Source organism: Canis aureus, chromosome 14, assembly GCF_053574225.1.
Source record: "Canis aureus isolate CA01 chromosome 14, VMU_Caureus_v.1.0, whole genome shotgun sequence".
NCBI lineage: Eukaryota > Metazoa > Chordata > Mammalia > Carnivora > Canidae > Canis > Canis aureus.
The window spans coordinates 12,892,863-12,906,476 of NC_135624.1; the positions used below are offsets into that span (position 1 = coordinate 12,892,863).

The window sequence follows — 13,614 nt, forward strand, 5'->3', positions numbered from 1 at the left end:
CATGGAGTGAGGAGTTTTAGATCATAGCCAGTAGTGCCAATCAAGCCAGCTTTACAAATTATACATTAGGTCAATCAATTACCATCTCATGTAACTTATATTTATTCATAAATTTTTAGAAATATAATAATCAAGTACTTACCACATGAGTAGTTTTTAATGTACTGACATCAAATCTGCATAAACTGGAGCTCTCTTCAAAGAAAATGTCACATTCTTCTAACTCTTGAGCATTACAAGGAGGTTTTTCTTTATCTGGATTTGGATTCTTAGATCAGAAAATAAAATAAACCATCAATAAGAGAATGGATTTCCTCATTCTTATAAATATCAAGATTATAGCAGTAATTAAAAACTAAATTTCAGGGACATCTGGGTGGTTCAGCGGTTCAGTGTCTGCCTTCGGCTCAGGGCATGATCCTGGAGTCCCAGGATTAAGTCCCACATCGGGCTCCCTGCATGGAGCCTGCTTCTCCCTCTGCCTGTGTCTCTGCTTCTCTCTCTCTCTCTCATGAATAAATAAATAAAATCTTTAAAAACAACCTAAATTTCAGACCTAAGACCAATAAATCCTAATCAGCAAAAACAGAAATGGCAGAATGATGAAGTCACCGGAAAAATATATTAAAGTAGGTAATATAAACATGTTTTATATACTTAAAGATGTAAAGAAAAACATGTGTATATTGATAGAGGTATGGAAAATATAAAAAAAGAAGCCAGTTGAATTTCTAAATATGAAAATACCTGAAATGGAAAGCAAAAAAGATGGGACTGACAACTAATGAGACAGGACAGAAGACCTGTGAGATTGAAATGAAACAACAGTCTATCTAAAATGAAACACAAAACAAAACAAAAAACAAACAAACAAAAAACAACTGCAGTGACCTGTGGAACAGTATCAAATGGTCTAACAAGTAACTGGAAGAAGACAGGAAGAATGGAAAAAATTTTGAAGAAATGTTCAATAAATGATGAAAACTATCAGCGTACAGATTCAGAGAAGTCAAAGAAACATGAAAAAACTCACTGCAAATCACAATATAATGAAATTGTTGAAAAGTCATAATAAAGAGAATATCTTAAAAGTAGTCAGAGGAGGAAAAAAACACATGAACAGAGAAACAAAGATACAAATGATAGCCAACTTCCCATCAGAAATTGTGCAAGACAGGAAACGATGTAGTATAATTGAAGTAATAAAAGGGAGAAAATAAAAAACCATCAACATTGACTTACATACCTAAAAAAGATATTTTAAAAGGATGACAACAAGTATTTTTGCAGCAAATAAAAGCTGAGAGAATTTACCCAGCAAACCTACATTATAAGGAATGCTAAAGGAAGTTCTTCAGCCAGGAGAAAAATGACAACAGATGGAAATGTGAATTGACACAAAGAAGTATAGAACAGAGGAAATGACAAGGATGTGGGTCAATGTAAGACATTCCTCCCCCCCCCCCCCCATATTTCTGGTATCTTTAAAAGAGAATTGACTGATTAAAGTTAAAATAACACTTATTGAGTTTATAACATTAAGAAATAAAATGTACAGTAAGGATAATTTGTATGTACAATAAGAATAATACAAAAGATGAAGAAATGGAAATACATTGTGAAGTTCTTAAGTTATGAGTAAAGTGAAACCTTTCAACAATAGAGGTGATGAATTAAAGATGTAGAGTGTTAACTCCAAAATTGCTAAACACACATACAAATATCCCCAAACAAAAACACAGAGGTATAGCTAATAAGCCAAAAGAGGAGATACATGCAATCATTAATTTTAATATGTTCCATTGCTTAATGCAAGAATCACTGTCTGGTATTATAAACCTCTAGAGTAAAAGAATCCCAATGTTCAAGTGATAAATTGCATATATAAACAACAGAAATGTAATTCTACAACTGACTGACCAAATATCCACATACCCAGTTTGCCAAAAATGCTGTCATGTTATTGAGAACTTAATGAAATGACCTGAGAAAGCCTCTGAAACGAAATGGCAGGGAGTTACAGATCTGTATTATCAAACCTGTCCATGTCTCACCCACTAGTTGTGGTTGTCTGTTCCAGCCTACGTATCAGTGGAAACCATTCTGTTGTTATGGTTGGCTGGGAATGCAATTACCAGCAATTAGCTGGGGGCATTTTTTCAACAGTTCAAGAACATATATATTTATTTGTCCAGCAGCATACAAAAAGCACCTTCTGTACTCCTCCCTCCTTTCCCCTTTCCATTACCTGTTGAAGAGGGCAAAAATTAAAAGTTCAGGGCTATCAGGGCAGCCACATTCTAAAAGGACAAGATTACAGAGAAAGGGGAGTTACAGAGAACCCTAGACTCTGCGGCTTCTCTGTAGCCATTTACTGATTTTCAAGCTGAGCTGAAAAAGACAAGTGGAAAGCAGCAGCAGGCAAGGGGTTCAAAAGTTGACTGTTGATATTATTCAAGTGCTCAGAAGACAAAAATTAAAGATTAGGGCTCACACAGGAGAAGCCCTGGAAAACATCCTAGACTTTTAGCTGACATTCATGGAAAGTTCTGCCCCAGGAGTAAGAACAAACGGAATAAATAGCCTGGGTGGCTCAGCCATTGAGCCTCTCTCTCTGCCTTCCACTCACTGGAGCTCACTGGATCCAAAGTGGAGTCCCACATGGGGCTCCCTGCAGGGGGCCTGCTTCTCCCTCTGCCTATGTCTCTGCCTCTCTCTCTGTGTGTCTCTCATGAATAAATAAATAAATCTTAAAAAAAAATATCAGCCACGTAAAAAAAAAAATGGAAATATAGCACCAAATCAAATCAATCTTTAATGAGATTAAGAAGATTGTCTGAAATTTTGGAGGATGCAGGACAAGTATTGTTTAGAATGAAGTGTATAGCATTAAATAGAAAAGCAGGTTAAAAAATCAATCATTTAAACTTTCACTTTTAAAAACAGAGCAAAATAAATCCAAAGTAAGCAAAATGGAGAAAATAATCTAATAACAGAAATGAAACTGGGAACTGAAAAAAGACAATAAAAATGGAAATAGATGCCCAAAATAATCCCATATCTTTTTTTTTTAATCTTTTAGATTATTTTTTAAAATTTTTATTTATTTATGATAGTCACACAGAGAGAGAGAGAGAAAGAGGCAGAGACATAGGCAGAGGGAAAAAGCAGGCTCCATGCACCAGAAGCCCGATGTGGGATTCGATTCCGGGTCTCCAGGATCGCGCCCTGGGCCAAAGGCAGGCTCTAAACTGCTGCGCCACCCGGGGATCCCCCAAAATAATCCCATATCTATGTGAAATTAAATTTATGGTTAAGAATTTCCAAAAAACCCCTCCTCCATTCTAGATGGTTTCACTTGCAGATTCTATATTTTAAAAAAATAATGCCAATTCTATATGATCTCTTCCAGAAAAAGAACAAGCAGGAAACATTCCCCTACTTGTTTTATGACATCAGCATTACCCAGATATCAAAACTGGATGACAATAAAAATAAAAAAACAAAAACCACAGACCAATATTCCTCACAAATACAGATGCAAAAACTCCGCAACATTTAACAAAGCTGGTTAAACCAGTAATATGTAAATAGGATGTAATATATCATGACCAAGTGGGGCTTATCCTACAAATGAAGAAAATGTATTTGACAAAATTCTATAGCCTTTCATGATACAAAATGTTCAGTATGACAGAAACAGAAAAAAACTTTCTCAACATGTCAAAAATAATCCATAATACTTAACAGTGAAATATTCAATTATTTTTCCAAGATTTCATTTTTTAAAAATTTTTTCCAAGATTTCAAATAAGGCAAGAATGTCTGCTTTCACTATTCATCATTTCTATCTTATAGTGGATTAAAGGTTCTAATCAATGCAGAAAGGCAAGAAAAATTATAATGATTTGAAACATAAGATAGTCTCCAGTTGCAGATAATAAGATTCCATGTTTTTCTTTTCAAATTATAACAAACACATTGGTGTCAGCCATAAATAATTTACTCATACAGACCGATATTCATTTGAAAAAAATCAAGTTTAAAAGGGAGTTAATAGCAATAATCTACAATATCAAAACCTCTACTACTATAACTACTATTACGTTCCAGAGGGCAATACATAAATACTTGCTGAAAGAAGGAATACAGTAGGGCAATGCAGCCTGCACGACTTATTAGAACACCAGGACTATGAAATCACAGTTTCATAGTCTTATATATGAATTCTAGTGATTCCTGAGATTTTTAATTATTGCGGCAGACATGAAACTCGGTTTCTCCATTTTGGCCGTGCTTTCTTTTGACAGAAACATTTACTTCAATATTCTAATTTCCTTTCTACTTTAGGATACAAGTAACCCTACAGTATGACTATGTCTTCATATATTTTTCCTCATTGCTCTAACTCCACAGATGGCAATAAGTCAGACATTTTACATGTGCTGATATAATTTTTGGTGAATAAACCTATAACTAACTGAAATTCTGGTACGCTTTATTCAAATTTTTAATATTATTTTAAAAGTTATCAGATTGGAACATTTCAACAAAATCTCATAGTTGAATGAGTAGTACATTATTGTAATCATTACAATGAGTTACCCTATCAATCAAAATCATAGTAAATATTTTAACCCCTTGTGTCTAAAATAACCTAGAAAATTTCAATGATGACAAGTAGATTATTTGCATAGGTAGACAGGAAAATCATAATTTTTGTCCCTGTAACACTCTACTGATTTTTCTAGAAAAGAACATATATACTTGTGTATATGTGTGAATATATATGTATATATGCATATGTATACATATATATGAACACACAGAGATACATGTGTACGCCCACCTTATATATAACAATCACACACACACACACACACATATATATGTATTCATGTAGTGTAAGGAATGAATATTAGAATTTAAACTATATTCAAACACCAGTCTGGAGTGCTTAATCTATGTCTCTAACATTAACAAATGTAAAATAATGTGTGAAAAACATGGCATAATCCTCCTATAACATACTTCTGGGCCTTTGGAAAGTGACACTACTACTGTAACTGCTTACCAGTTCTTCAGAGGTCAAATGCATCAAACGTTCAGCTATTGCAGCACATTGGGCTGAGTCTCTTATAAACTCTCCTTGTTTATCACCGACCACGAGCTCTGGCCATGTTAGTCCTTCATTCTTTTTAATCAAAAAAATCTCCAAGCTAGAAGTTAAAAGAGAAAGTATGTTACATTAAGCAGCTATACAAATTATATAACCAACACCAAACTCTTCCACTGAATTTATTCCTGTTGGTGTCCAGAGATGCTTTACCAAAACTTGTGTTAATTTTAATATTACATATGATGGAAAATCTGTAATCCAAGGGTAAATAATTTATACTAAAAAAATAATAATAATTTATACTAAATAAACAAGACAGTACCACTGGAAATAGTATGTCAAATGACTTGATGAGAAGAGTGACTGGCAAGAGTTAAGACCACTGAGAAAATACTGTTGTAGTCCAGGTATGCAGGCTATTACTGAACTTAAGTGACAGAAGTGCAAGCATTGTGGATCTAGGAGATATTTTATTGGGGAGTAGTGGTGGTGGTGAGGGTAGTGACTGGGTGGGCACACAGAGTTAACTGGAAAGAGACTAAAACTAAAGGTGCCTCTTGGCGCATGGAGCCAACAATTAGCTTCACTTTCCTAAACTGTAGCCATAATATATAATTATTAATGTAAACATCAGACAAGTTAGATCAATTATTAAAATACAGATTTTAAAGAACTGAAAAGTAGAAATTAGAAATTAACTCTGGTAACTCCTTAGGGAAAACAGTTGTTAATGTGGTCTGTATCAACTGAAAATCTAATTCTGTATATTTAAACCATTCAACACAAATTCCAAATACACCAAAAAGAGCCCATCAAGGAATCCTGAGATTAAAGGTGTGATGTAGCAGGAAGGGGAGAGAGAGCTAAGTCAGGGCACAGGAGTTGTCCATGTGCTTCTTGAATAGGAAGGGAAATTCATGTAAGCTACTATAGGAGTAGCTGTTGCTAGAACACAAAGAAAAGTGGGGTGGTGGTAGCTCTTCCATAGGAAAGCAACCTTTTCCATGTGTCATCTCTGGTACACGTGTGCCATACTAACCCATGCCCTGGAACACAACTGCAATGAAAAATATTGCAAGGACACAATAATAACAATTACCATAATTATCAAATAGAACATGCAAGCCTATCAGTTATTCTTTTTCAAGGCTGTTATTATCACCACCTCATGAATTAATTACAGCACTTTAAATTTTTCTGAAACTACTTATTTTAAGAGACTATACAAAATATCTTTTCAGTGTAATGAGTTCCTATCATTAGCATTAAAAATTATTACTATAATATATTCTCTAAGAGGAAGGTTATCTTGAAGATGATGATGATGATGAAGAATCATCACAGCAAATCCTACATAATCTTCCCCATATGCCAGGTGCAGTCTTTACATATTTTAACTCATTGATTGCTCACGACAACCAAATAAAGTTAAGTACTATTTTCATCTTCAATTGACAAGTAAGATAAAAAGAAAAAAGCACTGGAAAGTTAAGTAACCTTGCCAAAATCACAAGCTAGTAAAGCAGTCTGGTTCTAAGTCTATGTTCCTCACTATTGTACTACTCTGCCTCTCTGAAAAAATATATATAAAAAACTACTAAAGAAATTTTACTGTGACCAGAATGTAATAAATACTGCTTTTAGTCAGTTGCTACTTAAAGAAGCTAGAATTCATACAATCTCCTTTCTAAAGAATTTCTGAACCATCATTAAATTTGCATACCTCGTCAATGCAACCCTTTTTAGCACAACTGCATTTCTACATTTTAAAACTAGTATCATATCCTACTATCCAAGCAAAAAACAACATATAACCCCATACATAATAACCTACAGACTAGTGAACAAATTCTTCTAAAGTGAGAGGGAACATTAACTATTCAAAACTGAGAGATATAAATAATTTAATCAAGTACAGAAAATCATGTTTATAAACCAATGACACCACCAACACATCATCATAATCATCCTTTGTAATGTAAAACTGTAATCAAGTACCTCAAATTTAATTGGAAAACAATACTGGTTTATGCTCGTATATTAAATGCTGAAACTATTCATGTGAGGTCTAGCTATTCTAGACTGTCACTGGGTTACTGCCTGGTGACTTCTATTAATACGTGATAATTTGTTTGCCAACTTATAGATGCTACCCTCAAATCTCTCTCATAAACATAAAAACATGTTTAAATAGAATGTGGAGATATAAAATATTTTTTGAAGAACGTTTCAGATAATTAAGTTTTAAAAATATGTTAAAAAGTGTAAAGCGGGGGCAGGCAGCCTGGGTGGCTCAGTGGTTTAGTGCCACCTTCAGCCGAGGGCGTGATCCTGAAGACCTGGAATTGAGTCCCATGTTAGGGTCCCTGCATGGAACTTGCTTCTCCCTCTGCCTGTCTTTGTCTCTTTCCCTCTCTCTCTGTGTATCTCATGAATAAATACATATTTTTTTTTAAAAGTGTAAATATACTTATCATGATGAGCACTAAGTACAGAATTGTTGAATTATTATATTGTACATCTGGAACTAATATGTATATGTTAATTATACTTCAATGAAAAATTAGTGAGGAGTAATTTTATGAGATTCTGTTACGAATTCAGTGCGTTAGTATGCCAAGGTTCACAAAGAATGAGGCAAAAAGCTAATGTGCTTGACTGTGGGGATCAAACCATAGTCAGATAGGTGATTACCAGACACATTAGATTCCAGGTTCATCTTAGTATCCTTTTTCGTATCTTTATTATCCAGGTAAATGGACAAACTGGTAACAAAATTAGGTATTTATTCAATTGGTATAACTGAATGTGACATTCATTAAGAAAGGAAGGAGTAAGATTGTTGGTTAGGACTTTATAAACCATTTTATCACCTTGAAGGTGGAATTTTTTAAAACTATCATGTCCAAGTGATTGATTTTAATCTAGCTCAAGTCAACTTTTTACTCTCCCTCTAAAAGAGCAATACTTTTCTGAGAATTACAATAAACATACTTCCATAAATATTTGTAGGAGTGATTATGAAAAATGTTGGAAGAACTATAGTGATTAAACATACCATGTCAAAATTGGCTAGCAAGAATTACTAGAACGGTTTAAAAAAAAGCATGTGCCTAAACAGAAAGACAAGGGATCAGATTCATGGAAATCATTATTTTTTTGTTGAATTCACTGAATAATGAGTTCTTAGTTCAGTAATACTAAATTATAAATGACATCATTACTTATCAATCTATCAATCTATGTTTCTTACTGCATTAAAAAAGAATGTTACCAAGTCACCAAATTTCCCAATTAACAAAATGAATTCAGGATCTAAAAGCATAAAGCTGGGCAGCCCATGTGGCTCCGCGGTTTAGTGCCTTCAGCCCAGGGCGTGATCCTGGAGACCCAGGATCGAATCCCACATCGGGTCCCCTGCATGGAGCCTGCTTCTCCCTCTGCCTCTCTCTCTCTCTCTGTCTCTCATGAATAAACAAAATCTTTTAAAAAAAAATCATAAAGCTTAAAATTTTTTTGAAGTAGGTGTCTATTTCTTAGACTCTCAGGATTTGGATTCATATCAAAGACTCATATGGGTCCTATATTACGAATTCAAAATTGTATTTAAAGTAAAAATATCTAATTTTAACTATTCCTGACAAAACCTGACTCTTTTTAAAATTAAATGCCTAATATGATCCATTAATCTACCACAGAATGCAGTAATTACTAACAATCTATAATGAAAAGTAATTTTATTAATCCAAATAACTGGGGAGTAAGTAAAGTATCTGCGACAACAGATTTGCAAAGGGGCATAAAAGTAGGAGAAAGGGATTATAGTTCTAAAAGATACTTAACCTTTACCATTTGTTTTACATATTCGTTTTACTGAGATTTTTATAGATAAAATTCAGATTTTTATTTTTTTTTTTAATTCAGATTTTTTAAAAAAGATTTTATTTGTTTTTTCATGAGACACAGAGAGAGGCAGAAACATAGACAGAGGGAGAAGGAGGCTCTCTGCCAAGCAGAGAACCCAACGCAGGGCTTGATCCTAGGACCCTGAGATCATGACCTGAGCCAAAGGCAAAAACGCTCAACCGAGTCACCAGGTGCCCCCAGAAAAGTTTTGTTTTGATAAAGTTGAATATGTCTTGTATTCCTTTTATTGTTGTGTCCTGGACACACAATTCACAAAAAAATGTACATGGCTAACTTACATAAGAAAAATATTTATTCTCCATAATTTTCAAAGAAATATTAACTATTACACTTGTGGGTATTTATCCTTCATATATATTCCTGCACATGAAATTCTTTCCATATATATGCATATATACACATATACACATAAATCATTCACTGTAGCAAGAGACTACAAACAGTCAAAATATCCAACAATAAAGGACCGTTTTATAAAAAATGATCGTGCAGTTGATAGAGTAAAATAACATAAATAGCCATAAAGGAGAATAAAATAAATCATTATATATACATTATGGAAAGTTCTCCAAGATTTGTTGCTGAAAGTTAACAAAAGTAAGCTGTAAAAATTATGTATAGTTATGTTTTGAAATCTTTTTTGGTCAAAAAAATATATGTATCTGCTTGAACATGAATAAAATACCTGTAGAAGGAAACTGATAATAGTGGTTATGGTGAGTGGAGGGGTGACTGGAAGGCCTAGGATGGAGGGAGGCTTTGCACTGTGTACCCTTTTATATATCTTAAAATTTAAAGAACGGGAATTATTATCTAGTTGGAAAATTGAAATTAATAAAAAAGTTGGTTATTTATTTTAATTATACTTTAAAATTTTTTTAACTATTTTTAGGGCACCTGGGTGGCTCAGTCTGTAATGCATCTGCCTTTGGTTCAGGTCACGATCCCAGGACCCTGGGATCCAGCCTGCTTCAGGTGTCAGGATCCCTGCTCAGTGGGGAGTCTGTTCCTTCCTCACGCTCTCCCTCTGCACTCACCTGCATGCACATGCTCTCTCTCTCATAAAAAAACAAAAAAACCCCCACATTTTTATCTATTTATTACTGTTACTATTGTTATTATTTTATTCAGAGCTGGTAATGAAAAGCTGCCACAGAATACAATGACTGCACTAGCATCTTTAATCTTAATTATCCTTTTTGATACTTTAATTCCATTTTTAATCTATCTCATGAAAAAGAATCACCAATACAGACTGACCTATTGTAGTAGTTAGCTTTGGTATAACCACTGTGGAAAGGATTAAAACAAAAAAGAAGAAAAAGTAATAAAAAACAAAATTTTACATATAAATACAACTGTCTGTATATACCTATTATTCTCTTTAATTATCCATGTACTGCTTTCTTGATCAACAGATGAATAGAGATTTCCTTCCAGAAACCTTTGACCCTTCAGCACAATGTCAATGTGATCAGGCAAAAACTGTACTTGAATGTCCTCCTTAGAACTGCCTTCTGGAAGCCGTATTGTTACTGTCAAATCATCTTCAGTCTGTTGCCAGTAATACAGAGGTTCTGTTGGGAAAAGAAAAATACATTATTAATAAAAAGTGGAGAAGAGAATGCACAAAACTAGAGACTAGAGCATACAAAAGAACACCTATCTAAAAGAACCTAGCATAATTTCTAGTGATCTTACAAAAATAGTAATTATAAATAAATAAACACACATATATCTCTTTGGGGAACTTTCAAAGAGTATTAACAGTTGCACTTAACATTTCCTCTTGCAGGCTTACCAAATGCTCCAGAACATAAACATTCATAGTAATACTAATGATAATAAACCTTTATCCCCATTCATTCTCCCCCTGCCTTCCAGTTCCCCTTTCTTTTCCTATTTCTTGCTCGTCTTTACACACCACACACACACACACACACACACCACACACAGCAGATTCCTAGTTCAAAAGAATGACAAATATGTCATAAACCACTGTCATGAACTTTCCCATTGCCTTGATATGCCCTAATGATGGAATTCTGTGATACAAAAGACCACTATTATTTGGTGAAATACACCTCTATACAAAAATGAAAGATATATTTATTTATAAAGGAATTGACTCTTCTAACCCACAACTTTGTTGCATGAAAACAATTTCACAGGAAATTCAAGGGCTGTCCATGTACTTTGTCTAAGTTTCCAACAAAAGAATCCTCCCTTTACCTCCTTCTCTATCTCCTTGGCTTGTCTTCTAAAAAGCCGGCTACTAAAGAAACACCTTTAAACCCATCATACCATAACCATGAAATAAGAAAATACGGCTTAAATACAAAAAGAATTAAACATTTGCTTAATGATATCCATAAACATTACTCTGTCTACCCCCTCATTAGAAAGAAATATAATATAGTGGTTAGGAATTAGTACTCCAGAGCTGATTTAGTCACAGGTCTGACTCAGGGTCCCTTTTTTTTTTTTTTTTTTGGGGGGGGGGACCACCACCACAATTTTATTCTTAAATAAATGCTCAGTCCAAAGCCAGGTTAGGTGGACAAGTGGGGAGAAAGCAGAGGAAGTGCAGGTCGTGGACCCATCCCCCACTGTGAGGCCCCGGGGAACAAAGGGTGCTGGGGGGAGGGCTGGGACCGCCGCCATCTCACGCAGCATGGTCCCCAGACCCCACAGCCCTGCCCCGAGACCCCTAGGCCCAGCTCAGCAGGTGTGGGGTCCAGCAGCGGGGGGCTGGCCTGGATGGTCACTGTCTGCCCGACAAGAGCTCAGGTTCAGGGGCAGTAAGAGGGATGGGATCACACGCCAACAACCTGTGCCTTCCACGGATAGCCATGCTCCCAGCTCAACCATTTGTTAATTTTGGCATGCAACTTTTATCTCTGATCCTCTTTTTCCTTATCAGTAAAACAAGGTAACAAAATATTATATACCTTACAGAACTACTAAAGTTTAAATGAGTTAATGCAAATAAAATTTAATATCAATCCTGTTATTAAATATATCATAAACTCTCACTAAATGTGATTATTCTTTTTATGGGTTATTATTTTTGTGCACTTTTATGTAAAGACTTTGAGTACTAGATATGAAGATTAGCATTAACTATCATGTATCTTCTTAAAGGGTCACTTCTATTTGATGTTAGATAAAATTTAAGAAGCATGGTATTATAGAAGAAAATATAAAAATGCAAAGTTCTTACTATAAAATTGTTACTTTGGATTAATTTCTAACTTGCACCACATTCTCTAAGCAAGCTCTCGGAGCACCTCTCTCATTCTTTAGAAAAAGTTCTTTTAATATAAACTCACTGAAAAAGTTTCAACTATTGCTTAAAAGACTGATAACTATAAGCTCTTTAGGACAAATAATGTGTTTTACTCAATTTTCTGTCTACCACAAAAGTTAATAAGGCAGATTATTCAAAAGAAAGCATACTATAATTAACAACTTATCCATAATTTTTTTTTAATTTTTAAATTTATTTATGATAGTCACAGAGAGAGAGCGAGAGAGAGGCAGAGACACAGGCAGAGGGAGAAGCAGGCTCCATGCACCGGGAGCCCGACGTGGGATTCGATCCCGGGCCTCCAGGATCGCGCCCTGGGCCAAAGGCAGGCGCTAAACTGCTGCAGCACCCAGGGATCCCTATCCATAATTTTTTAAAAAAATATTTTCCTTTATAAGTAAAGGCTGTTTATTAGGAGAAAAAAAAAAAACAGAAAAATACAGAGGATTTGAGACTCATACTAAAAAGGAAGAAATGACACAATGATGCATTCAGAAGGAATTCAAAACATAATGTGAGATGTCAACAAGAAAAACCACACCTGCACTAGTAGGTAGTGACTTAAAAAGATGTGTCCCTACCACCCTATGATCTGTCTTGGAACCACATGGTTTGGGTCATTAGGCAGAATGGTTCCTAAGATTAGGGCATTCTTTCATTCCTTTGCAATTGCTCACCAAGAGTTCTGAAGGGCATGTGTTCTAGAGATATAATAGCTATTTTGACTAAGTTCTAGAAGAGTTTAATGTTAAAATTAAGACAAATTTATTTGGAAAAGGATCTTGGAGATAATCTAACAAAAAACATATTACACATAAGGAAACCAATTTGTTAAGAGCCTAAATAAAAAGCCATCAAGCACAACTCTGATATTCAAAGGTGCATATATTTATAAACCTGGGAAAAGTATTTTTAAAATATTTATTTATTTATTTATTTTTAAATTTTTATTTATGATAGTCACACACACAGAGAGAGAAAGAGAGAGGCAGAGACACAGGCAGAGGGAGAAGCAGGCTCCATGCACCGGGAGCCCGACATGGGATTTGATCCCAGGTCTCCAGGATCGCGCCCTGGGCCAAAGGCAGGCGCCAAACCGCTGCGCCACCCAGGGATCCCTGAAAGATCTTATTATTGTCTTCCTTCTAAAACATTACCTCCATCCATTTATTCATTTAACATTGGGAAAACTTAGTGATTTTGCCCTCAAGAACTTTTTTTCAGCTTAGTACTAAAAGTTAAGAAGATGTATATAATA

At 34.8% G+C, this 13,614-nt stretch overlaps 1 protein-coding gene across 3 annotated transcripts in view; it reads right to left on the reverse strand.

The window, feature by feature from the left end:
* Window positions 1-13,614, reverse strand: part of NUDCD1 (NudC domain containing 1) — an 82,214-nt gene that overhangs the window by 35,252 nt on the left and 33,348 nt on the right. For all 3 annotated transcript variants that reach the window (XM_077846988.1, XM_077846990.1, XM_077846989.1), the window contains 3 exons: window positions 10,419-10,623; window positions 5,075-5,219; window positions 143-268 (listed from right to left, as the gene is read on the reverse strand). In XM_077846988.1, coding sequence (XP_077703114.1) covers window positions 143-268; window positions 5,075-5,219; window positions 10,419-10,623 — 476 coding nt within the window. The remainder of the gene's footprint in view (window positions 1-142; window positions 269-5,074; window positions 5,220-10,418; window positions 10,624-13,614) is intronic.